General features: G+C 43.1%; 1 protein-coding gene across 2 annotated transcripts; it reads right to left on the bottom strand.

The window, feature by feature from the left end:
• Positions 1–114: 114 nt before the first annotated feature.
• On the bottom strand, positions 115–27,294 carry ptcd1 (pentatricopeptide repeat domain 1). 2 transcript variants are annotated; one of them, XM_078558635.1, is made up of 9 exons: positions 27,203–27,294; positions 17,796–18,365; positions 14,799–14,939; positions 13,740–13,958; positions 11,842–11,943; positions 9,513–10,289; positions 3,761–3,877; positions 1,618–1,800; positions 115–532 (listed from the first exon to the last, which is right to left on the bottom strand). In XM_078558635.1, exons 2-9 carry the CDS (start codon positions 18,309–18,311, stop codon positions 389–391), a joined length of 2,199 nt encoding a protein of 732 aa, XP_078414761.1. In that variant the 5' UTR covers positions 18,312–18,365; positions 27,203–27,294; the 3' UTR covers positions 115–388. The 2 variants fall into 2 exon arrangements, with proteins under 2 accessions (XP_078414761.1, XP_078414760.1); XM_078558634.1 differs by lacking the exon at positions 27,203–27,294 and adding an exon at positions 24,000–24,117.
• Between the last annotated feature and the right edge of the window lie 111 nt (positions 27,295–27,405).

The following is a 27,405-nucleotide window of genomic DNA, read 5'->3' as shown; positions in this document are numbered from 1 at the left end:
CTCCAACTTTCCTTTGAAACTTCTTTCCACAATGGCAGAGTGAAGACAGGAATTACTGTCAAGTAGACCTGGGTTTTGCCACTGCTCTTTGTTAAAGTTTAAAGGACATATTACTTTAATTGATGTAGGATATCTTTATTCCATAGCACAAATAGAGTAAATGGAGTCAATAAGCTACTTGAACAAATTTACAGAATTTACTTCTTTCCATATGCTTATATTGTAATGATTGGTGCACAGTTCCATCAACATTCAGGACTACAATAGGCCAAGTCTGGAGCAGTGAATGAATTCAGTGAAAATGAAGGGCTGAATGTTGACACTGCAAGGTTCAGTTATGGTATCAATCTTCAATTTTATGCTGTTTCCCCAGTTCTGATGTTTGTGCTTATTCTCTTACTGGGACATGACTCTTAATTCTGTACTTCTCCCATGGATGTGGTGTCTCTGCTGCAGGCATAAAGTTTAACCAGCGATAGTAATACCCACGAAAGCCATCAATCTTTTCCAGATAGGTATTTTTTGACTTGTACTGGAAGAAAGGGAAAACGTTGGAATTACTTTATAAAAGCTTGCAAAATTGCACTGTAGAGATACTAATAACCTCCTCCCCCAAGTGATTCTTGTAATATGTGAAAGTCAATCAAGTTGGATAAAGCCTACATCACAGCTGTAGTTGGGTGCAAGGATAATATAGCTCACAAAATAATACTGATTGGTTTGGCCCATCACTGTCCCTTGCACTTAATTAAAATTTACTGTAGCTAAAATAAAGATGATAATGATCAACTATAAGGTATAGAAAAAGGTAAATTCATGTCCTCACATAATGAGTCTGTTATAATCTTAAACATATTCCAAAATGTTCCTTTCTTTTCACTTTCTTTTATTTAGCCATTCTGAGTATTCCCATGTGTCATTGTTGGTGAATTTTCCCCTATAACCCTTGCGGTTTGGATGAGATAGTCAATGAGATCCTGTCTGCCTGTTCCAATGAGACCTTAAAAGCCTGCTGTATTAGAGAGGGGAGGTCTTTTTTTCTGGTTGACATTCTTCTCTGAATCAATGCGACCATTTGTCTGATTGTTCTTTGTAGGAAGATGCTATATGTTCCTGAGTACACTAAGGCACTTCAAAAGCAATTCATTATATATGATGTAGGGTGAGACATTTCAATGCTATAGGTGCTACATAAATATAAGTCTTTAGCCTGCCATTTATATCTTCCAGCTCTATCTCCAACCTACACTTGCTACCTGAGGAACTGCACAAATTAAAACACAGCATCACTGCTACTGAAAACAGCAAACCTCCAAATATTTCAGCATACGCCCATTACATTGCTCTGTCCCCTTTTGATAGTTTAAACTCTTGTGTTGGCTATGGCACAGTCTCACATACAGCCAGTTTCTAGAGTTTGCCATGTTGTCAGAGGGAATGAAAGAAAGTTGATTAAACCTGGCTGCCATCACATCCCTCAGACTGGCTGTGGAGTGCTTTATGCCTGGGGAGATGGCTGTGTGTGGGCTGATACCCAACTTGGTTTAGCAATACTGTGTGCTCCAAAAAAAAACCCCTCTTTCACAAGGGAAAAAAAGATTAATACTCATCGTGTACCTTGTCAAATTTTGGAGGATACTTGACGGCAAATTCCAACTGCCTAAGGACAACCTCGTTGGGCTGTACTTGATTTCTTGCCATATCTTGTAGGATATTTGTGAGATATACGTAGTCCAGCTGCTTTGCTGCATTGTTGATCAGGGTGCTATACACGTTGACATTGGGGGTTACTCCAGACATCTGAAATAATGGGAACAATTTCAGTTATCATTGCAATTCAGATGCTTTTGAAAAACCTAGGTGAAACACTACATTGGGGAAAAATCATTTGAGATGGTGAGGCTAATCGATTAGTGGTTTAGTGACTCTGAGCAGGGAACCTTTCTTATAAAACCCCTTGTATCATTTTGCTTCCATGTGGGAAGGGCAGCAACTGTCGAGAAACTTCTCCATAATCTTGCATCACAGCTGCAGTCAGTTCAGCTGCAAGACCAATGTATCCTGTTCCCTGACAAGCAGGAAACAACCCTACCATTCTCTTTGCTAAATAATGTCATAAGGAGGGGTTGACAGGAGCAAAATTAGTGGGAACATTCCTATGTATATTTATCTCAAACCAGCCGGTTAGTTCACAGGTAGCTGCTTAGAGTAAGTAGGGGTGATGTTGTTGGGATAGGTGGACAAGGCATGTATCAAAAAAATGCTATGGAACTCACTGCAGTAGTGAAAAAAAAAAAATCCTGTGCTTTTCTTTATTTTTTCAATCCCATCTGCTTTCCCAATCTTTATTTCATTCTCTGTACCGATTTAAATCTAATTTATACTTCCTGGTTTAGAATGAGTGTCTCAGTGAGGATTCTTCAATCTCACTGGTTTAAGAGCCTCACTGTTGCTTTTTCTGCTCATACGGACCGCACAGGTTCCCTGTAGAGGGCACCTCGCGGGATTGGACACCCACTGAAAGCAAACCTCCACTCAAAAGCCTGAAAACTCAGTGGGAAGCTGTCAGCTTAGTGAATGGTGAGGAATGGTGTTCCTTCACTGATGACTGTAAAATCTGGGCAAAGAGTTGGTAACGATGCAATCTTGAGCTTGATAAATAGAGGTATTGAGTACAAAAGCAGGAGAGTTATATTGAACCTTTATAAAACTCTGGTTAGGCTACCACTAGAGTATTGCATCCAGTTCTGGTCACCACACTCTCAGACGGATATGAGGGTCCTTGAGGGAGTGCAGAGGAGATGGAGGATTTTTACCAGCGATGGGGGATTTTGGCTACAAGATTAGGTTGGAGAAGTGGGGGTTCTTCTCCTTGGAGTAAAAGGGTTTGAGGGAAGATTTAATAAGAGGTGCATAATATAATGACAGGTTTAGATAAGGTAGACAAAGAAAAGCTGTTTCCACTAGCTGACGATACTAGGTTTAGGGGGCACAGATTTAAAGTTTTGGACAGGTGATGCGGAGCTGTGCGAGGAAGGACACTTTTACACAGCAAATGATAATGACCTGGAACTCGCTGCCTTCGAGGGTGGTAGAAACGGAGGCGATCAATGATTTCAGAAGAAAACTGAATGGGGCTACATGGATAGGGCAGAGAAATGGGACTGACTGGACTGCTCAATAGAGAGGCAGCAAGGACTTAGTGGGCCAAATGGCCTCCCTTTTGTACCATAACAACTCTTGTATCTATCAATTCCACTTTTTATTGTATGTTCACCAGTCTGAGTTTGCATGACCAAAGTTGTTAAATTGCACCAACCTTCTCCAGTTTCAAAGAAATGATACCTCCTTTATATTCCAAATAAAATGTAGCAGGGCTCTGCCATTGTTGCTCTGAAACCAGACTAAGAGGTGCTCAGGAGTAGGTAGGAGGACTTGGTCTCCAATATTTGGACTCTTCCTTTAGGAGAGCTTCCTCTTTACCCCCCACTTCTCACCACCTCCACCGAGATTCATCCTTGAACCTGGTTCATCCAACTCCGACCACTGGAAACATTACTTTCTTTTAAATGTTTCTGAATGCGTCATCAGGCATAAACGAGCTGCCTAATATTAAATATTAAAGAATCTAATCCGATCAAGGCCTGGAAGCTACCAAGAATCGTCCCATTCACTGGAAGTGACCTTGGATAATTTTCCCTTTATTTTATGCAAAACAAAATGCTCCATCTTTCGTCAAAAACGAGGTGTGAGAGATTACCTTAATGTCATGGAGAAGCTTCAGTCCATCATTCTCTTTTCTGCAGGCTATTGCCAGGTTACAGAAGGTGTGCATGGTTGGTGATAAACCTCGTTCAACTAGCACTGGTAGCAGGGCCTAATGGGAATAAATACATATCTTCAGAAGGCTGGAAGAAGAGAACAACTTGATACAGCCGTGTAGTCAACTTGTAGAACTCTCACCTCCGAGTCAAAAGATGTGGGTTCAGATCCCACTCCAGAAACTTGAATACAAAAGTATCTAGGCTGACACTCCAATGCATCAATGAGGAGTGCGCAATATCGGGGGTGCCATCTTTTGATGAGATGTCCTCATTGTCTGCTCTCAGCTAGACACAAAAATCCTGCGGCACTAGTTTGAAATGCAGAGCAGTTATCAGGTGCAATACTTATCCCTTTATCAGCAGACTATCTGGTCATTATCATATTGCTGTTTTTGGGAGCTTGCTGGGCGCAAACTGGCTGTCCCATTCAAACAGTGCCTACACTTCAAAAAATAGGTACTTCATTGGCTGTGAAGCGCTTTGGGATGTCCCGAGGTTGTGAAAGGTGCTAGATATATGCAGGCCTTTCTTTCTTTCATAGCTCATGGTCACAAGTGTAACTGGGTGAAATAAAACCATGCTCTGGCATTTGGTTTCTAATCCAGCCTAGCCTGATGGATGACTCTGTTTCCTATAACAGTCTTGGGTAAAAAGAATCTGAGTTGTTTCAATCCTAATTCTGGCAGGTATTAGCCCACATTACAAAACCAATTCAGTATTAATTGATAATTCAAATTAGGATCTAGGATAGTTATGGGTATGAACGAAGAGTGTTGTACTGGTGCAGTAGGGGCTGCTCTTCTGAGATTGGGGCAGGCATGCAATGGCTGGGCAGAGTGGAGAGAGCTAGACTCTGCTCATAGCCATGATGGAATTGACCTGGGGATGCTTGTTGATGAAACTACCACTCCCCTGGGGAAGGTGGTGGCGTAGTGGTATTGTCCCAAAGACCCAGGGTAATGCTCTGGGGACCTGGGTTTGAATCCCACCACGGCAGATGATGGAATTTGAATTCAATAAAAACCTGGAATTAAAATTTAATGGATGACCCTGAAATCATTGTTGCAAAAACACATCTGGATTAGGGAATGGTAGGAAATTCTGCCATCCTTACCTGGCCCACATGTGACACCAGACCCATGGCAATGTGGTTGACTTTTAACTGCCCTCTGAAATGGCCTAGCAAGTCACTCAGTTGTATCAAACCGCTAAAAAGACTAAAAGGAATGAAACCGGATGGACAACCCAGCATTGACCTAGGCACCGGAAACAATAATGGCAAACTCAGCAACGTCGACCATGTAAAGTCCTCCTTACTAAAATCTGGGGCTTGTACCAAAATTGGCAGAGCTGTCTAACAGACTAGTCAAGCAACAGCCTGACATAGTCATACTCACGGAATCATATCTTACAGATAATGTCCCAGACACCGCTATCACCATTCCTGGGAATGTCCTGTCCCACCGGCAGGACAGACCCAGCAGAGGTGGCGGCACAGTGGTATACAGTCGGGAGGGAGTTGCCCTGGGAGTCCTCAACATCAATTCTGGACCCCATGAAATTCTCTTGGCAACAGGTCAAACATGGACAAGGAAACCACATACTGCCCTCCCTCAGCTGATGCATCAGTGCTCCTCCATGTTGAACACCACTTGAAGGAAACATGGAGGGTGGCAAGGGTGCAGAATGATCTCTGGGTGGGGGACTTCAATGTCCATCACCAAGAGTGGCTCGGTAGCACCACTACTGACTGAGCTGGCAGAGTCCTAAAGGACATAGCTGCTAGACTGGATCTGTAGCAAGTCGTGAGGGAACCAGCGAGAGGGAAAAATGGGCTTGATCTCATCCTCACCAAAATGCCTGCTGCAGATGCATTTGTTCATGGCAGTATTGGTAGGAGTGACCACTGCGCAGTCCTTGTGGAGATGACGTCCCATCTTCATACTGAGGATACCCTCCATCGTGTTGTGTGGCATCACCACTGTGCTAAATGGGATAGATTCCAAACAGATCTAGCAATTCAAGACTGGGCAACCATGAGGCACCATGGGCCATCAGCAGCAGCAGAATTGTACTCAACCACAATCTGTAACTCCATGGCCTGGCATATCCCCCCAATCTACCATTACCACCAAGCCAGGGGATCAACCTTTGTTCAATGAAGAGTGCCAGGAGCAGCACCAGGCATACCTAAAAATGAGGTGTCAACCTGGTGAAGCTATAACACAGGACTACTTGCGTGCCAGATAGCATAAGCTGATAGGCAGAGCTAAACAATTCCACAACCAACGGATCAGATCTAAGCACTATAGTCCTGCCACATCCAGTCGTGAATGGTGGTGACAATTAAACAACTCACTGGAGGAGGCAGCTCCACAAATATCCCCATCCTCAATGATGGGGGAGCCCAGCACATCAGTGTAAAAGACAAGGCTAAAGCATTTGCAACAATCTTCAGCCAAAAGTGCTGAGTGAATGATCCATCTCAGCCACCTCCGGAGGTCCCCAGCATCACAGATGTCAGTCTTCAGCCAATTTGATTCAATTTATGCGATATCAAGAAATGGCTGAAGGCACTAAATATTGCAAAGGCTATGGGCCCTGAAAATATTCTGGCAATTGTACTGAAAACTTGGGCTCCAGAAATTGCCTTGCCCCTAGCCAAGCTGTTCCAGTACAGCTACAACACTGGCATCTACCCAGCTATGTGGAAAATTGCCCAGGAATGTCCTGCACACAAAAAGCAGGACAAATCCAACCCGGCCATTAACCGCCCCATCAGTCTACTCTCGATCATCAGTTAAATGATGGAAGGGGTCAACAGTGCTGTCAAGCTGCACTTGCTTAGTAATAACCTGCTCACTGATGCTCAGTTTGGGTTCCGCCAGGGCCACTCAGCTCCTGACCTCATTACAACCTTAATTCAAACATGGACAAAGGAGCTGAACTCGAGGTGAGGTGAGAGTGACTGCTTGACATCTAGGCAGCATTTGACAAAGTGTGGCATCAAGGGGCCCTAGCAAAGCTGGAGCCAATGGGAATCAGGGGGCAAACTCTCCGCTGGTTGGAGTCATACCTAGCGCAAAGGAGGACGGTTGTGGTTGTTGGAGGTCAATCATCTCAGTTCCAGGACATCACTGCAGGAGTTCCTCAGGGTAGTGTCCTTGGCCCAACCATCTTCAGCTGCTTCATCAATGACCTTCCTTCATCAGAAAGGTCAGAAGTGGGAATGTTCACTGATGATTGCACAAGGTTCAGCAGCATTCACGACTCCTCAGATACTGAAGCAGTCTAAGTCCAAATGCATTAAGACCTGGACAATATCCAGGCTTGGGCTGACAAGTGGCAAGTAACATTCGCACCACACAAGTGCCAGGCAATGACCATCTCCAACAAGAAAGAACCTAACCTTCGCCCCTTGATATCCAATGGCATTACCATCACTGAATCCCTCACTATCAACATCCTGGAGGTTGCCATTGATCAGAAACTGAACTGGGCTAGCCATATAAATACTATGGCTACAAGAGCAAGTCAGAGGCTAGGAATCCTGTGGCGAGTAACTCACTTCCTGACTCCCCAAAGTCTGTCCACCATCTACAAGGCACAAATCAGGAGTGTGATGGAATACTCTCCCCTTCCCTGGATGAATGCAACTCCAACAACACTCAATAAGCTCAACACCAGGACAAAGCAGCCTGCTTGATTGGCACCCCATCCACAAACATTCACTCCCTCCACCACCGACGCACAATGGCAGTAATGTGTACCATCTAAAAGATGCACTGCAGGAATTCACCAAGCCTCCTTACACAGCACTTTCCAAACCCACGGCCACTACCATCTAGAAGGACAAAGGCAGCAAATAGATGGGAACATCACCACCCGGAAGTTCCCCTCCAAACCAGTCACCATCCTGACTTGGAAATATATTGCCGTTCCTTCACTGTCGCTGGGTCAAAATCCTGGAACTCCCTTCCTAACAGCACTGTGGGTGTACCTACACCACATGGACTGCAGCAGTTCAAGAAGGCAGCTCACCACCACCTTCTCAAGGGCAATTAGGGATGGGCAATAAATGCTGACCTAGCCAGTGACACCCACATCCCTTGAAAGAATATTAAAAAAATAATGTAGCAAATATTCTGAAAATAAATAGCTTACACAAGAACATGATGTGAATAACTTCCAAAAAAATGATTCCAGAGAACCTAAAGAACCTCACCAACAGCAGAAACTGCCACAACTTTAAAAATCTGCACAAATAAACAAAGGTAACATTTCTAAAACTCAGCTGCTCTTGATCAAAGCTTCAGTGTCTGAGGTGACGTCAATTTCTACAGTTTGGTTGGGATAGACGTGGGTTCACTGCACACATTTAGCTCCTGATTTTATCTATTTCGCGGTGCAGAGGCTTGACGTTTCCTCACATGCAGAGAAGGAACAGTCCAGAACAAATCAAACTTGATACATTCTCAACATATTCGATCCAGTTTGATTTCATTCACTAACAAAATCTTAAGCTAATTAAGGGGGAAGATGGTAGCACAGTGATAATGTCATTGAACTAGTAATCCAGAGGCCCAGGCTAACGCTCTGAGGACTTGGGCTCAAATCCTACCAGGCAACTGGTGGAATTTGAATTCAATTAATAAATCTGGAATTGAAAGCTCATCTCAGTAATGGTGACCATTAAACTCTCATCGATTGTTGTAAAAACCCATCTGGTTCACTAATGTTCTTTAGGAAAGGAAATCTTCCATCCTTACCTGGTCTGGCCCACGTGACTCCAGACCCAGTTAAGATTCAAAAACTGCCTCTGAAATGGCCTTGGAAGCTACTTAGTTGAAAGGCAATTAGGGATGGGCAACAAATGCTGGCCTTGTCAGTGGCACCCACACCCCAAGAAAGAATTTTTTAAAAACTCACAAAAATGAACATTGCAACATTCAGCAGGGATGGCTAAATACCAGTTATCCATTTCAAATAGATGTGGATTTTTTCTTCAGTCGCGTTTTTAATTACTACTTTGCAATTTGCCTTTAAAAGCTTTGAAGCAATTCCAGAATGGGGTGGCGTTTGAGTTCAGATTGCAGGCATCCGATAAAATGGATAAATGGAGGCAGGGCTAGATTGATTCCCTTGTTGTTCAAGAATCCAAGATTATCGAGGGATAAGGGGGAAAAACAAGGAATTGAGGCCACAATCAGATCAGCCATGATCTTATTGAATGGCAGTGCAGGTTCGAGGGACCGAATGGCCTACTCCTGCTCCTAATTCATACATTTGTATAAAATGTAAACCACCGGGGCTTTGAGACATCTGTAGCTTTCAATGTGATTCCATTAAAATGCCATTCTGATTTATGGATGTAGAATCTTGTTGGGGCTAATCTATTTTCTCACAGACGGTGCAGATTCCATGAAGTTTTCTGTCTCTAGTGAAGGGAGTAAATGGTAGTACATATCACTTGGTGCCACTCAAACATGCTTTTCTGACTCTCACATTCAGCAGAAAACATAGGAGCGACTTGATTTTCTCAGCCATGTTGCAAATCTGGCAGTGCATATTGTAAGTTTGATAAAATCCTGCCTGCCTTTTTTATGCGGAGAATGTAAAATAGACACGGTCTGATTATTGAGCCATTCTGTTCTTAAACTAAAGCTGGCTATCCACACATCCACTTACCTTAGCACCCTCCAGGTCACCCAGCCTGCTCTTCTTTCTAATGAAGGTGTTAAAAAATGAAATGTCTGGCTTCACACCATGCTCATCCATGAGCGCCAACAAAGAGGACTCGGATTGGCTATTTGGTTCCACTACTTCAGCCAACATTGTGAACGTTTTAATATCTGGTACCACTCCATCTTCCTTCATTTTATTTAGAAAACCACTCAGGTATCCAATCAGTGCTAGTCTGTCAGGTGGCGTAGCTACTGTTCCCAAAGAAATCAGGTTCTTCTTGTTGATCTGGATATCGAGTAGATTTGGTAGATAAGCATTTTGAGGAAGCTCACCAGAGTCAGAATCAACTGGAAATATTTGACTTCTGGGAATTAGTTCCAAAGAGTGTGCTCCTCGTGACACTAGCTCTTTCTCTTGCCCATCACTGGATGGTAGATTTGGTGCTTCAGTTAGGTTTGATAAAGTTTCATTATTGTGGTTGGCTCCTAGTTCAGAGAGTCTGCAGCTAGTTGGTTGGTCAGAAGTCAATCCAAACAGCTGGTCTTCCAATAAACCAACCACCAAAGTGGTTGCATTCTTGCTGCTTTTTGTCCCCCTTTGGCCCTTGACCCTCTGAACTCTGCGTTGCTGCTTCAGCTGCCATACTTCACCTTCCTCACCCAACAGCAACTGCGATGCCACAGCCGGGTTCCCAATACCACAGTCCCTTGTGGCTCGCAGCAGCAGGTTGTAGCTCTTGGCATCGGGCTGCACACCAAGTTTTAACATCTCTCGCCAAATCTGCAAGAAAGAAAAAGAGAGAGAGAAAAAAAGGAAAGTCAATTCAACATTCAAATGGATTCTCTGGTGAAGAGTCTGTGATATTCACAATAGCATCATTGACCACATCGACAGGAACCAGGGTGGAGATGCAGTAAAAACTTTGCCTTTTAAACCTGAGTCCCATCATTTACTTACTAAGCAAAGTTTCAACCTCTCAGTTTTTCAAAACAAGTGATCGATTCTGTTTTCACTTGAGACAGTACCCTCATCTCAAGAGGCTGAAGATTGTAGATTCAAACCCCCCTACAATTTGAGCATATATTCTAGGTTGACACTTCAGTACAGCACTGCAGCAGCGCAGAATTATAAGCTGCTGTGTTTCAGAGCAACAAAAAGGCTCTTTCTGCCTTCTCAGGTTGGTTTAAGATCATCCCTTGGCATTATTTGAAGAAGAGGGTAGGTACTCCCAGTGTCCAGGTCAGCAGAAAACTCTCAACCAATTACACCAGAACAGATTATCTGCTCTGAGAAACTTTGCTGAGTGTAAATTGCCTGCTGTATTTCCTTTCGGAACAATGACCTCATCTTTGAAAGTACTTTATTGATTATAAAGCTCTTTGAGGATCCTCGACATGAAAGAATCTATGTAATTGTAAATGATTTATTTTGAGGATTCCTTCTTCTTGCTAGGTTTTAGGTCGGTTTGGCAACCTTCTTCGCCTTCTGACAATCATGGTCTCTCTCAGCGAGCATGCATTACAGGAAGCTTCCTCACCCTCCCTTTCCTCTTGAGCAGACTGTTGTCCGCTGCCTTTACCTGAATCCTTGGATGCACTACTGTTGGCTGTTACTCTGGTACCTCGGCTGTGCAGTTTACTGCTGGGTGTATCTATTGTACCACCCCTTTTCAAGAATCGCTCATTGTCTGCTTCTTTATTAACTGCTATTTTGTACTTTTTTGTCTGTTAATTTTATAATATGAAAAAATCAAGGAACAATAAAAGAGTAATTCTCACTGCAGTGTATGACAGTGTCCACTTGATGCCCCTCGAAGCTGCGTCCCAGCCAGAGCTATTTAGTACGATCACTGCTTCTTCACAGGAGATAGACTTTCATTGTTTGAAAACCATTGAGATAATAAGAAAATGACCTTTAAAGAGCATATCAATAGAAAAAGCCGAGCACAGGTATATGGCCGCCCACTGGTACATGCTGACTCACCAGCTCGGTGCGCTGCTGAGCAATAGGAAGGGGCGTCAATATATCATCTGCCACTTGGGAGAGACAAAAACCCAATTCAACCTCAGCACTTTTCCAGAAAGATGGGAAAACATTGAACCCTCCTACTTATAAAATGGCACAGCAGGCTGGTGCTGCAGCAGAGTGACAGGCCATGCCTGGATTCCCCACTGGGAGTTCCTTGTTAATGAGAGGGAGAAGCTAGATGTTTCCTCAACAAGGAAAAGGGGCAAACAGAGAGTGGGAATGACCACAGGTTCCTTCAGCTTATCCTGTAAATGTAAAGACTGGGAGCGGGAGGGAACAGAGAAGAAAACGACGCTATAATTACCTGTAACGAATATCTAAAGCCATTCTTGGTGTCCTTGATGCAACCAATCATTAAAGTGCTGAATGTTTCCACATTCATTTTGTGACCACTGTGAACTATTTCCTGAAAAATAAACACAAGAGGCAGCTCTGATAAGAAAGGCAGCAACACAGCATGATCTGCTTATAATCCACATACACACACAACCTTGGAGAATTTTTGAAAATCTCTATTCGTCCTTCTTAACCTTCCCTATTTCAGTGTGAAAAGTCAAAATTTTGCATGCCTTTCTTTATAATTATAACTTCCCAGTCCTGATGTCACTTGATTGAATCTTCATTATACCCTTTCCATATCTGCACACAACGCTAATTATAGCCTCGCCAATATCTTGCGTAAATTCAACATCACCTCCCTTCTGCCGTATTCACGCAACAACTTAAATTTATATAGTGTCTTTAACGTAGAAAAAAACTCCTAAAGTACTTCAAAGGTGTAAATCAAAAACATTGGGAGTCAAAGGAGACGATATTAGAAGGGCTGCTTCAAAGCTCATCAAAGAAATGGGTTTTAATGAGGGTCTTATATGAAGGGAGGGAGGTGGAGATGGAGGGATTTAGGGGAAAGTTTCCAGAGTATAGTGCCTTTGTGACTGAAGGCACATTAAATACAGGGAGCAGGGTGAGGCAAAGGGAGGGGGAGGATGCAGAAGAGGCTATGGTTCATTGTTGTGTAGCATTTTATGAAACTCTCCAATAATCCATACATACAACACCCCCTGCATCCTCTCCATCTGGAATCTGTGATCCTATCAAAAATTACAATTGAATTAGCCCATGCAGTACTCTTAGGCCCAAACATGAAAATGGCATTTCAAGTGAATGGCAATACGAGACTTGTTCTTATAATTGAAATTCTAAACGGGGTGCAGGGGCAGGATAACCAGGAGTTTACGTGCACAAATCATTGAAGGTGAGAGGGCAGGTTGAGATAATGGTGAAAAAGGCACTTGAGAGCCTGGGCTTTATAAATAGATGCATAGATGACAAAAGCAAGGAAGTTAAGATAAATTTTTATAAAACGCTGGCTTGGCCTCAACTGGAGTATTGTGTCAAATTCTGGGCACCGCACTTCAGAAAGGATGTAGAAAAGGTTTAAGAGAATGGTTCCAGGCTCGAGGGACTTCAGTTGCAGGGACAGAAGCTGAGTTTATTATCCTCAGCGATTTGATAGAGAGGTTCAAAATCATGAGGGGATCTAGATAAGAGTAGATAGGGAGAAACTTCCCAATGGCAGAAGGAACACAAATCAGAGGACACTCATTTAAAGTATTGGCAAAAGAAACAATGGTCATGAGGGAAATCTTGCTGCAGCGAGTGGTTATGAACTGGAATGCACTGCTTGAAAGGGTGGTAAAGACAGATTCAATTGTGGCTTTCAAAAGGGAATTACATAAATACCTGAAGGGAAAAAATTAGCAGGGCTACAGGAAGGGCACTGGGACTAGCTAAATTGTCCTTGCAGAGAGCTAGCATGGACTCAATGGACTGACTGGCACCCTTCTGCACTGTAACCATTCCATCATTCTATAAGGATATGATAAGCAATATGTAAATTTAATGTATTACCCATCTATTTGTTACAACTGTTTTTAGGAATCCATGTAGTCGCTATACTTCAAAATTCATTAACTCATTGTCTGAAATGTTTTGAGACTGTGATAAAGTGCAATATAGATGCAATTACCCTATTAATTACCCTATTGGGAGAAATCATAATTTTAACCCTGTTCCCCACCTCCTCTTCAATTCGGAGACCCAGCCATGAGCTCGCTCAGTGAGAAGTTCCATAGATCAGTAACTGGAGAGTACTGATGATAGCATCCACTCAAGTGCCAACTCTCCTGTGCAAGTATTTACCCGAAGCACATTGAAGCAAGCCTTTAGATCAGAGCAGACAGCATATGCCTTCAACATGGCATGGTATGTGATCAGGTTAAGATGGATATTCTTGCTGCTTAATTCTTCCCGGAGTTTTGAGGCAAACTGCAGGCCAGACTCCTTCCACGGTGATTCTGCACAAGCATTGAACAGAGCAGTATAGGTGGCATCAGAAGGAATCACAGCTCTCTTCTTCATCTGCAAAGAAAAACAATGATTAAATCCAACTAAAGTTCTATCAACAACAACTAGATTTTTATATAGCACCTGTAAAAGTAAAGTACCCAAGGTGTTTCATAGGAGCGCAATCAGGCAAAAACTGACAGCGAACCAAAGAGGAGATATGAAGACAAATAACAAAAAGCTTGTTCAAGGAGGTAAATTTTAAGGAGCATCTTAAAAGGAGAGAGCAGAAGGAAAGATTTAAGGAGGGAATTCCAGCCCTTATGGCTGAAGGGTGAAAGATACAGCTGCCAATGGAAAGTGCAATGACCAGAGTAGCACAGATCCATATAAACCTCTTAGGCCTTATTCAATGTGCCTGGGGTTACATGTTCACACAGGGAGTTGGTATTTGACAGTGTCAGTGTCAGGGTGGCTGTGGTTACGCAGGATGTTACAAGTGGTCTTAGATATTCTTTAAGACTCACTCCCACACTCTAGAACAGACTAGCATTGGCATGTAGCACAAAGTCCCAGGACCACATTTAAACTATAATTCCATCTTTCTACATGTTCACATGCATCTCAATCCAGCAATGAGACAGCAGTGTTGAGGACAGTTCTTTCCAAACCACTAGGCCCACAGAATTCAACAAGAATATGCCGGTAAACAAAAACAATACAAAGTGCAAATAGAATTGAGTGAACTGGGCTTCAATGGCAGTATGGCCTGGGCTCAGGGTCTGAATGTGGTTCACTGACCACAGTTTGAACAACACTAAACTAGAATAGAGTTTCCTTCCCACACTCCCTGCTTCATACAAAGCAACGGACTTCACAAATCTCTCCAGAAATATAACAGTCTCCAACACTCACATCGTTGTACAGTTGAAAGGCTTTTTTCAAGTAACCCACTCGTCCACAACCCCCTATCAGCACTGTGTAATTGTACTCCTCTGGAAGCAGCCGCTCTTCCTTCACCATTCGAGTCTCAAACATGTCCAGAGCTTCAGTCAACTAGAGAGGAGAAAGACACCAGTGAGAATTACCAAAGTACAGAGTAAGTGTTGGAACAATCGTTAAATGTACTAACTAAGAAAGGGATTTAAGCATTCAATCCATCAGTCCAGCACACGGCAACAATAAAAGTCCAATAAAACAGCTGATCCTGTTAATGTGTAAAATATTAGATTTGGTCCCCCATCCAGTCTACTGTGTAAAATTCTGATCACCAAACCAGTGGGAAGATAATATTGTACTTGAAAGAGTGGGGCATAGACCAACAAAGATGATTCCAAATGTTGGGCATCTTAATTATGAAGAAATATTACAGAAGCTTGCTCCTGTTGGAAAAAAAATACACAGGGCTGATCAAATAGCAGTGTTCCATTACAAATGGGATTGATAGAGCTGATTAATTGCTCTTACTAGTAAAACAAAATAAAAAAGATATTAAAGTTATTCCACAGAAAGGATAACGTCAATGTCTTATTAATCAGATTGTTAATGGCAATCACTGTTAAGTGGCAATTACATTGTTAACATAGAAACTAGGAGCAGGAGTAGGCCATTCGGCCCTTCGAGTCTGCTCCGCCATTCACTATGATCATGGCTGATCATCCAACTCAATAGCCTGCCCCCGCTTTCTCCCCATACCCTTTGATCCCTTTCGCCTCAAGAGCTATATCTAACTCCTTCTTGAAAACATATAATGTTTTGATCTCAACTACTTTCTGTGGTAATTAATTCCACAGGCTCACCACTCTCTGGGTGAAGAAATTTCTCCTCATCTCAGTCCTAAATGGTCTACCCCATATCCTCAGACTGTGACCCCTGAGTCCAGGTTCTGGACTCCCCCACCATCGGGGACATCCTTCCTACATCTACCCTGTCTAGCCCTGTTAGAATTTTATAGGTTTCTATGAGATCCCCCCTCAAGGAGTCCTGTTAGAATTTTATAGGTTTCTATGAGATCCCCCCCTCAAGGTAATTGCATTGTTTAAAAACAGGTGATGGATATTGGTACACCTATAAATGTGGACAGTGATTTGTTAATTTGTCCCCTTTTTGTTCATTGGTTATACTCAAAAGAGTATAAATGGAGATAGCTGGAACACTGAGGGGAGGAGGAACGGAGAGAGTTTGTTACTTTACTGTCATGGAAATAAACCTGTTTGAAGGTACAGGCTAGCTTCAGATTCATTCTTCTTCAACATACAATTAATGGAACTAACAGATGATAGATTTTTGGAACAAGTTGTTTGGGGAACTGTGTATAGTTTTGCTTTCCTTATTTGAGAAAGGATATAATTGCGTTAGAAGCAGTTGAGACAAGGTTCACTCAACTCATTCCTGGGATGACAGGCTTATCTTATGAAGAAAAGTTGAACAGGTTGAGTCTGTAGCCACTGGAGTTTAGAGGAATAAGAGATGATCTTTTGAAACATATAAGATCCTGAGAGGACTTGCTGGGAGGATGTTTCTTCTTATTGGGGGGGGGACTAGAACTAGGGCACATAGTTTAAGAATAAGAGGTCACCCTTTTAAGATGGAAATGTGGAGACTTTTTTTCTTTGAGGATTGTTAGTTTCTGGAATTCTCTTCCCTAGGGAGCAATGGATGCTGCGTCATTGAATTTATTCAAGAATGAGTTAGAGAGATTTTTGATAGGCAAAGGAGTTGAGGGTTATGGGGGAAGATAGGAAAGTGGAGTTGAGACCACAGCTAGATCAGCCACACTCTTACTGAATAGTGGAGCAGAAGAGTTGAATGGCCTACTCCTGCTCCTATGGAACCCAATGAAGCATACAGTGCAAATAAGATGGAGGGGTGGTTAAGCTGCATCAGTGCATATTTGTTCCCTGCAGGTCATAAAACCAACAAGTGCAAAGTCGTTTTAAGCCCTACATATCTGGTTTTATTAAAGCATTTTGGAGAAATCACAATTTTTAACCAAGATGAGATGTATGGTGACTGACAGTCACAAGTCAGTCTGGGGATTCAATGCTGAACAGTTGTTCTACACAGTGCTATGGACTGTAAGACACCATATTCTAAAAACATCAACATCTACTGAAGGGCCATCACTATTCTATGACTTTGGAGTTTGCAATAACCAGTTCACCATCATGTCATACAACTGACCAGAATCCATTCTATTTTTAGCATTTCTGGCACATATTCAACCGGAATTAAAAATTTGACAAATGTTCCTATTATCTATGGAATTGTCCTGTTTAAGAAAAAAAATCTACTAAAGCTACCTTGTGACCTCACCCTGTGGAATTATCTTCTCTGATAGCACTTCACATGCACATTAACATGGGAGAATATTAAAAGCCTTTAACAAGAGCCAGGCTCCAGCTTGATTCACAAATCTTTATCTTTGTGACCTCCACTGGAATGATCCTGAGCAGTTGCGCTGTGGGAAGACAGAATTGTGGTTTCTTATGCAGGACAAGGGGAGGCAGGTTGAATATATATGGCAAGACTCAAGACAGTTCTGGGGAAAGGGGGGTGAAAGAGTCTGTCCCGATCATTATTAAGAGCATGTTCTGCATTAACAGTGCCTGGACCTTGCTTGGAACAAATTGCTCACTATCATGTATTGCATCCAGTTCTGGTCAACAAACTTTAGGAAGGATGTGAGGGTGCTTGAGAGGGTGCAGAGATTTATCACAATGATTCCAGGGATGATGGATTTTAGCTACAAGATTAGGTTAGAGAAGCTAAGGTTGTTCCCCTAGGACCAAAGTAGATTACAGGGAGATTTGGTCGGGATGTACATGATTATGACACGATTGGAAAAGGTAGACAAATTAAAGCTAACAGCTGATCGTACAACTGAGAACAATGTTTAACCAAACTCCAGACCTTATTTTCCTTGATGAGTGTTTTGCACTGCAGAAAGTACCAGTATGTAGTGTTCCTTCTGCCTGGCTTCCACCTCACTTTGGGACTTATAATATCCTCCTTGTTCTGATCCTCGGTGTCACTGTATCTCGAATCCTCCAATTCCAAAGAGCTTTTACGGAAATGTCTCCTGGAAGAGTAGACTTTGCCTCGTTCTCCAAATCCTTTTAAGTCAGTTTCTTCCTCGGACGAGGCAGGCAATGATTTCTGCCCCTGTGCAGCTTGGCTCTGCCTGCCCTCTGTGTTGACGCTCTGGCCACTGCAGACCATCCGGGGTAAGTTCGTCCACCCGTGTTTTCGAAGCAACAGAGTCCTTTGGTGTGTCACACTTCTAGGCGGCACAGCTCTAATAGGGTTGCTCCTCATAAGAGCACTCAAGTGTCTGACTGGGGACTGGTATGGATACAGTGAAGAACAAAGCCGCAAGGAAAGGTACATCCGGTAATGCTGAAGGTGCAAAAATCCCAGCCAAGTCATGTTTTGCAAAATCCTTCTGGTTTCAGTTTAGGTTCTGCAGAATGGATCTCTCTGCTGGAAAGCCAAGTTGAAATTAAACAGTATTATAGGTAAATGTTTATGCAAGAAAAATAAGATTGAATTCACTGTGTGAAGATTATATGCAATCATAGATGCTGAGGTGTTGGTGGGAGGGGTTAAAATTGGTGATAAAGGCTATAACACAAATCAAACATATCAATATCACAGATCATGGTAAGAAAAATAATTTGTACATAAACTAAATAAAAACAGAAAATGCTGGAAATACTTAGGTCAGGCAGCATCTGTGGAGAGAGAAACAGGGTTAATGTTTTGGGTGATGACAACCCTTCATCAGAATACATCAATACATGATGGGTCAAGGGAGCCATGAGTTTAAATGAAAGCTATATTTATATATACAACCCTTGCCAGGAGACACCTCTAAGCCTTAATCTATCTCAGTATCACTGACATCTACACACAAAGCATATTTCAATCAGTGGGTGCACTGTGTGTGGCTGAGGGATAGAAACAGATAGGCAAAAGAATTTTAAACAGTCAGCAGGAGGTCCGTCCTGTTTGTAATTACATTGGTAGTAGTTAATACATGTTTGGGATTATGGAGGTGTGAGTGGCGGCAGCCTTTTGGCTGCCTTCAGTTTTAAAGGTTTTGCTCCAGGACCTGCATCCCTGGAGACTAGCTGCCTTTGTTACTATTCCCTGTAGTAACGAGTTCCACATTTTCACCACTCCCTGGATAAAGAAGTTTCCTCTGAACCCACAATTGGATTTCTTGGTGACTATCTTATATTGATGGCCTCTAGTTATGCTCTTCCATACAAGAGGAAACATTCTCTCCGTATCCACTATCGAAACCCTTCATCATTTTGAAGACCTCTATTAGGTCACCCTCAGGCTTCTTTCTTCAAAAGAAAAAGAGACCCAGCCCGTCAACCCTTTCCTGATGTGTAAACCTACACGTTTCGGGTATCATTCTTGAAAATCTTATCTGCATCCTCTCCAGTACCCCTTGCTTTGTATTTACTCTTGCTGTGTTCTTATGAAGGTTACATCTGTACTAACTTAGGAGAAAAACAAACAGCAAATGACAATATGATGTATAACAACAGGGGTTGGCCATTCAGCACCTTCAGCCAATTCCAGCAGTCAATTAGAACAAGGCTGACCTGTACCTTGACTCCATTTACCTGCCTTGGTTCAGTAACCCTCAAACACCTTGGCTAAAAAAACCTATTGATCTCATTGTGAAAATTTCAATTGATTGAGGTCAAGGCATTAATTCAATTTCAGAGGACAACTGTCATTCACAAATTGTTCGATTTTCAACAATTTGAATTTATATAATGTGTTTAAAATAATAAAATGTCCAGGGGAGCTTGACAGGAATGTCATTGAGCTAAGTTTCCGAACCACTTGAGGAGATATTGAGGCAGGTGACCAAAAGCTTGGTCAAAGCGGTAGGTTTTAAGGAGCGCCTTAAAGGCGGAAAGTAGAGCACTGGAGAGAGGTTTGGGGAGGGTATTCCAGAGCTTGGGATCTTGGCAGCCAAAGGGACAGCCATCAATGGTGGAGCAATTACAATCTGGGAAACTCGAGAGGCCAGAATTAGAGCAGCACAGGTATTCTAAAGGGCTGTAGGGCTGGAGGATAGGGAGGGACAAGGCCATGGAAGGATTTGATAACAGAGGCAGGAATTGCCTAACCAGGAGCCAATGTAGGGTTAGTGAGCACAGGGGTGGTGGCTGAAAAAGACCTGGTAGAAAGTTTTGGACAGTTTCAAGTTTGTGGAGGGTAGAATGTGAGAAGCCAGCAAGAGGGTACATTGGAATCAGGGTGAACAACTCCCATGGAGAAGATTAAGGGGCACTCTGGCACAGGGGTCTGTTGGACTGGGACAAGTGGTTCTGCCAGGGCTGTGGGAGCGCACAAACAGGAGGAGGGTGGGAACTACGTATGCACATGACCGGATTACAAGAAAAACAGCATTCTTCAAGCTTTCGACCCAGGACGTGGGACAGCTGACTATTAAAGGGACAATCCTGTGGGACAGTTGGCCACCCCAAATGGAATAGTCAAGTCTATAGGTAACATAGGCATGGATGAGGGTTTCGGGTGCACGTTTCGGTTTCAGGTGAGCTGAGGCTGAAGCAGAGGGCAATGTTATGCGGGTTGAAATTGGTGGTCCACTTGATGGGGCGGCTATGTGGTCAGAAGCTCACCTCAGTCAAATATGACGTCAAGGTTGCAAAGTCTGGTTCCATAACTTATAATATCAGCCAGTGTCACAGAATCATTACAGCACAGGAGGTCATTTGGTCCATCATGTCTGCACCAGCTCTCCAAATGAGCATCCCACCTAGCGCCATTCCCCGTAACCCTGCACATTCCTTATAGGAACATAGGAGGAGAAGGCCATTCAGCCCATCAAGCCTGTTCCAGCATTCAATATGATCATGTCTGATCATCCACTTCAATGTCTTTTTCCCCACACTATCCCCATATTCCTTTACATCGTTTATGTTTAGAAATCTATCAATCTCTGATTTTAACATACTCAATGACTGAGCTTCCACAGTCTTCTGGGGCAGAAAATTTCAAAGGTTCACAACCCTCTGAGTAAAAGATTTCTCCTCATCTCAGTCCTAAGTGGCCTCCCCCTTATTTTGAAACTGTGTCCCCTGGTTCGAGACTCCCCAGCAAGGAGAAACATCTTACCTGCATCCACCCTCACCACTCCTGACTTGGAAATATATCACCGTTCCTTCACTGTCGCTGGGTCAAAATCCTGGCACTCCCTCCCTAACAGCACTGTGAGTGTACCTACACCACATGGACTGCAGTGGTTCAAGAAGGCAGCTCACCACCACTTTCTCATGGGCAATTGAGAATGGCAATAAATTAACCTAGCCAGCGATGCCCGCATTCCATGAATGAATTAAAAAAATCCCTTTAATTATTTTGTAGGTTTCAATGAGATCACCTCTCATTCTTCAAAACTCTAGATAATACAGGCCCAGTTTCCCCAATCTCTCTTCACAGGACAGTCCTGCCACCTTGTGAACAAGTCTGGTGAACCTTCGTTGCACTCCCTCTACGGCAATAATATCCTTCCTGAGGTAAGGGGATCAAAACTGCACACTTCAGGTGCAGTCAAACCAAAATTCTATATAATTGAAGCAAGATTTGCTACCACTGTACTCAAATCCTCTTGCAATAAAGGCTGACATACCTCGAGCCTTCCTAATTGCCTGCTGCACCTGCATGTTAGCTTGTGACTTATTGACGAGGACACCCAGGTCCCTTTGTACATCTACACTTTCTAATCTCTTAACATTTAAGAAATACTCTGCACATCTGTTCCACCTACCAAAGTGGATAACCTCACATTTTTCCACATTATATTCTATCTGCCATTTCTTGCCCACTCTCTAAGCCTGTCCAAATTCCCTTGAAGCCACTTTGCATCTTCCTCAAATCACACAATCCCATCTAGCTTTGGGTCATCCGTAAACTTGGAAATATTACATTTAGTCCCCACATCCAAGTCATTGATATATATTGTGAACAGCTGGGGCCTGGGTACTAATCCTTGCAGTACCCCACTAGTTACTGTCTGCCAACGCGAGAATGACCCATCTATTTCTATTCTCTGTTTCCTGCCTGTTAGCCAATCCTTAATCCATGCCAGTATATTACCTTCAATCCCATGTGCTGTATTTTGCTAAGCAACCTCCTGTGGGGGACTTTATCAAAAGCCTTCTGAAAATCCAAGTGTACTACATCCATTGACTCCCCTTTATCAATTCAGTTAGTAACATCCTCAAAAAGTTCCAACAGGTTCGTCAAACATGATTTCCTATTCATAAATCCGTGCTGACCATGCCCAGAGCATTATTATCCAAGTGCCCATTATCACATCCTGAGGCAGATTTGAGCATTTTCCCTACTACTGATGTAAGGCTAACAAGGTCTGTAGTACCCTGTTTTTTCTCTCTCTCTCTCCCCCTTCTTAAATAGGGGGGTGACATTTGCTACCTTCCAATCTGAAGGGACGGGTTCCAGAATTTATAGAATTTTGGAAGATGATCGCCAGTGCATCCACTATCTCCATAGCTACCTCTCAGATCTTTTCAGATAACAGTCTGAGATAGGTTCAATTGAACCTGCCTCCACCACACTCTCTGGCAGTGCATTCCAGACGCTAACCACTCACTGTGTGAAAACATTTCTCCTCATATTACAAAGATAAAAACAAAAAACTGCAGATGCTGGAAATCCAAAACAAAAACAGAAATACCTGGAAAAACTCAGCAGGTCTGGCAGCATCGGCGGAGGCTGGTGGGATGATATTTCTCCTCCCTCCCAGAAACATGATAGGGTCCCCCTTGTCCTCACTTATCACCCCACCAGCCTCCGCATTCAAAGGATCATCCTCCGCCATTTCCACCAACTCCAGCATGATGCCACCACCAAACACATCTTCCCTTCGTCCCCGCCCCCCCCCCACCCCCCGGTGGCATTCCGTAGGGATCGTTCCCTCCGTGACACCCTGGTCCACTCCTCCATCACCCCCTACTGCTCAACCCCCACCTAAGACACCTCCCCATGCAAACGCAAAATATGCAACACCTGCCCCTTCCTCACCGTCCAACGGCCCAAACACTCCTTTCAAGTGAAGCAGCATTCCACTTGCATTTTCCCCAACTTAGTCTACTGCATTCGTTGCTCCCAATGCAGTTTCCTCTACATTGGAAAGACCAAACGCAGACTGGGTGACCGCTTTGCAGAACACCTTCGGTCTGTCCGCAAGCATTACCCAGACCTCCCTGTCATTTGCCATTTTAACACTCCACCCTGCTCTCTTGCCCACATGTCTGTCCTTGGCTTGCTGCATTGTTCCAGTGAAGCTCAACGCAAACTGGAGGAACAGCACCTCATCTTCCGACTAGGCACTTTACAGCCTTCCGGACTGAATATTGAGTTCAACAACTTTAGATCTTGAACTCCCTCCTCCATCCCCATCCCCTTTCTTCCCCCTCCCTTTTGTTTTTTTCCAATAATTTATATAGATTTTTCTTTTCCCACCTATTTCCATTATTTTTAAATGTGTTCCACTCATCGCTTATTTCACCCCACCCCCACTAGAGCTACCTTGCTTGTCCTGCTCTCCACTCTTAATTAGCACATTCTTTTAGGTAATATCACCACCTTCAACACCTCTTTGTTGTTTTGTCTGTGACATCTTTTGGTTATCTCCTCCTATCACTGCTTGCTTATCTCAACACCGCCCCCACCCCTTAAACCAGCTTATATTTCACCCCTTTCCTATTTCTACTTAGTTCTGTTGAAGGGTCACGAGGACTCGAAACGTCAACTTGGCTCTTCTCCGCCGATGCTGCCAGACCTGCTGAGTTTTTCCAGGTATTTCTGTTTTTGTCGCCTCATATTACTATTGTTTCTTTTATTAATAACTTTAAATCTGGATCCTCTCATTCTCTATCCTTTTCGTGAGAGGGAACAGTTTCTCCCTATCTACTCTGTGCAGACCCCTCGTGATTTTTGAACACCTCTATCAAATCTCCTCTCAACCTTCTTTTCTCTAAGGAAAACAGTCCTTATCTCTCCAATCTGCTTAGATACAATAACACAGGGTAAGATACCCACCAGACATTATCCCAACAGCATCAGAGAGCCCAAACAAAACTTAAACATGGATTAAACATTTCAGACTTTTAGCAGGTTAAACAATCTCCTGGAACTGCAACACTCTTCCCTTGTCCCCACGTGCTTCCGGTCTAACTTAAAAACCCCGCCCACAAATAACACGATTGGTCACTTTTAACCCAAGAACCGAGCCCTGATTGGAGAATTCTCTTGCAGAGTTCGTAATGTGATTGGTCAATATTACTGTCAATCACACGCAGCCCGGTCACCGAATCCAGAACAATAGATTGTCGAGCAATCGATTCCTCCCCATCAATGCAAATTTCCAGAGAGTCAGAAATTTAAAAACACTAAGGATGTATTTTTTTCATGCAAATGTTAACAACAGATTGCAGTATGAATTCTAGTAGGAAGGCCCCCATGCTCTGGAATTCCCTCCCCAAAACCCTCTGCTCCCCTTTCCTTCTTGAAAACCCCTTCTAAAACCCTCCCTTTTTATTGAGCAAGTTTGTGATCACTCCTCCTCATATCTCCCTCTCTGGCCAGCAACATTCTGTGAAGTGCCATTTGGATGTATTTGTTAAAAGCACTTTATAAATGTAATTTGTTGTTAAATGGTTTATCAATAGGCTTCACTTCACTTCCTCTCTCCTCACCGTCCAAGGGCCCAAACACTCCTTTCAAGTGAAGCAGCATTTCACTTGCATTTCCCCTAACTTAGTCTACTGCATTCGTTGCTCCCAATGCGGTCTCCTCTACATTGGAGAGACCAAACGCAAACTGGACGACCGCTTTGCAGAACACCTGTGGTCTGTCTGCAAGAAAGACCCAAGCCTCCCTGTCACTTGCCAATTTAACACTCCACCCTGCTCTCTTGCCCACATGTCTGTCCTTGGCTTGCTGCATTGTTCCAGTGAAGCCCAATGCAAACTGGAAGAACAGCACCTCATCTTCCGACTAGGCACTTTACAGCCTTCCGGGCTGAATATTGAATTCAACAACTTTAGATCTTAAACTCCCCCTCCCCCCATCCCCACCCCGTTTCTTCCCCCTCCCTTTTGTTTTTTTTTCCAATAATTTATGTAGATTCTTCTTTTCCCACCTATTTCCATTATTTTTAAATCTACAACTAATACCTTGTCAGTCTTTCCACCCCACCCCCACTAGAGCTGTACCTTGAGTATCCTGCCATCCATTTTTAATTAGCACTTTTCTTAGATAATATCACCACCTTCAACACCTCTTTGATCCTTTTGTCTGTGACATCTTTTGATTATCTGCTCCTATCACTGCTTGCTTGTCCCCACAACCACCCCACCCTCAACTTCTCTCCCCCCGCCCCCCACCTTAAACCAGCTTATATTTCACCCCTCTCCTAACTATACTTCAGTTCTGTTGAAGGGTCATGTTGGACTCGAAACGTCAACTCTTTTCTTCTCCACCGATGCTGCCAGACCTGCTGAGTTTTTCCAGGTAATTCTGTTTTTGTTTTGGATTTCCAGCATCCGCAGTAGCTTTTTGTTTTTATATCAATAGGCTGTGTTTGCTGCCAATGCTGTGCATGTGCAGTTGTACCATTTTACTCTGTGACATCATTACGATCAACAGACTAGGCAGCAGCCAGGAGCAGAGATGCTCATCAAACAGTTATTAAAGACAGTGATTAAAAAAAAAAGAGTTAAAAAACCCATCTGGTTCACTAACGTCCTTTAGGGAAGGAAATCTGCTGTCCTTACCTGGTCTGGCCTACATGTGACTCCAGGCCCACAACTATGTGGTTGACTCTTAAAATTCTCTCTGAACAAGGGCAATTAGGGATGGCAATAAGTGCTAGCCTAGCCAACGACATTCACATCCCAGGAACGAACAAAAAAAAACCTTCTCTGAGTAGGTGGGGCAGAGGGGAGGGGTGGAGCTGGGGATCGGGATGGGGAGGCCTTTCATACACCCGGTGACGGCTGCAATTGCGGATTACAACCTCCATATCTTATGTTTGCAGCTCCAGGGCTTCTTCCCAGTGACAGGCCTGGGTTAAGGAGAAGATCGGCTCTGGAGTGGTAGATTCAAAAACTGTGGGGAGGCTAAGCCCTGACTGCCTTCCCGCTGTGGGGCTCAGAAATTGGGTGAATAGCTTCTGGATCCAAATAATATTTAACTGGCACTGTGTCTCCTGCAAATGATGTAATTGGTGTTCTGCACATGCGTGGACGGGTATTGGTGGCCATCTTGCATTGGTAGGAGATACAGTGTTATCAATATTATGTCAACTGTAACAACATCTTATTAACAGCTGTTAAAAACATAGCGCCTTTAATTAAGTTAACATAGCGCCCTTAACACAATGAAATGTCACAAGGCACTTCACAGGAGCACTAGAAAACCGAGCTGCATGAGAAGATATTAGATCAGATGACCAAGCAATTGGTCAAAGAGGTAGATTTTAAGGAATGTCTTAAAGAAGGAAAGTGAATTAGAGAGGTATAGGGAGGGAATTCCAGAGCTTGGGCCCAGGTAACTGAAGACACAATTCATTTTCTCCTTTAAATACCAAACTGTATTATTTATGATGCTACAGCTTCAAGATGGCTTATTTACATTTTCAGCTTTATTTTCACTGAAACAAATGCCACCTCCTCATACAACCTCTTTCTAGCTGTTTCCTGAACTTCTCCCCAACGGCTCAGCATTTAGTTTTTCCTTTGTGAAACCCCTAATGTCATTCCTATGCCTTAAAGGCACAGTACACATGCAAGTTGAAGTTATAGTTGTAACAAAAGTAGAAAATGCTGCAAACACTGGGTCCGGCAGCATTTGTGTCGAGGATATCAGTTAACATTTCAGGTATGGATCGTTTGTCAGACAGGAAGAAACACTATTTAAAAAAAAAGAGATGATGGTTATTGAATATGCAAAGGCACAAACGCACTGAAAAAGAAATAGAATCTGTGAAGTGCTTGAATAGAAAAGGCAAGAGATAGTTAATTGGCAGAAGTGCTGCACGATACAATAGGAGACATAATGAGAGAAATAAATTAAGAAACATATACGAGGGTGAAAATAAAAGGATGTGTGGAAAGGGAAGCATGAAAACCTGACAAAGCAAACCATGCACCTGTTAGAAAATAAAAGTTAACTAACCGTTTAAATTGGGATGGGTGGGATATTGTCACTATTCTACCCACCCAACTCTTAGCACCAAATACCTCCTAACCCCAGATCCTAGTTGCCAGCATCCCCTTTCTGAAAGAAAATGGAAGTAATAGTTAGAACCTGAAGTTCATACTAAGACTAAACATTTCCTACACCACATGATTGACATAATATCAAATATGTTTCATTGCCAGTAAAGAGCTTGAGAACTGTCTTCAAGTGCTCAGCAGAAAGATGTTCCTGTTTGTATTACTAT

This window comes from Cetorhinus maximus, chromosome 15 (genome assembly GCF_964194155.1).
Source record: "Cetorhinus maximus chromosome 15, sCetMax3.hap1.1, whole genome shotgun sequence".
In the NCBI taxonomy this organism is placed as follows: Eukaryota; Metazoa; Chordata; class Chondrichthyes; order Lamniformes; family Cetorhinidae; genus Cetorhinus; species Cetorhinus maximus.
This window is presented reverse-complemented; position numbering and strand designations above follow the sequence as displayed.

What these genes read in the sequence shown, in the direction of transcription:
- ptcd1 (XM_078558635.1), bottom strand. Translation starts at nt 18,311, where the DNA reads ATGACTTGGCTGGGATTTTTGCACCTTCAGCATTACCGGATGTACCTT. An exon ending in CACTCATCAAGGAAAATAAG is followed by an intron (nt 14,940 to 17,795) that starts GTCTGGAGTTTG and finishes TCTCCTCTCTAG; the next exon opens with TTGACTGAAGCTCTGGACAT. An exon ending in AGCTTCTCCATGACATTAAG is followed by an intron (nt 1,801 to 3,760) that starts GTAATCTCTCAC and finishes CCATTATTTCAG; the next exon opens with ATGTCTGGAGTAACCCCCAA.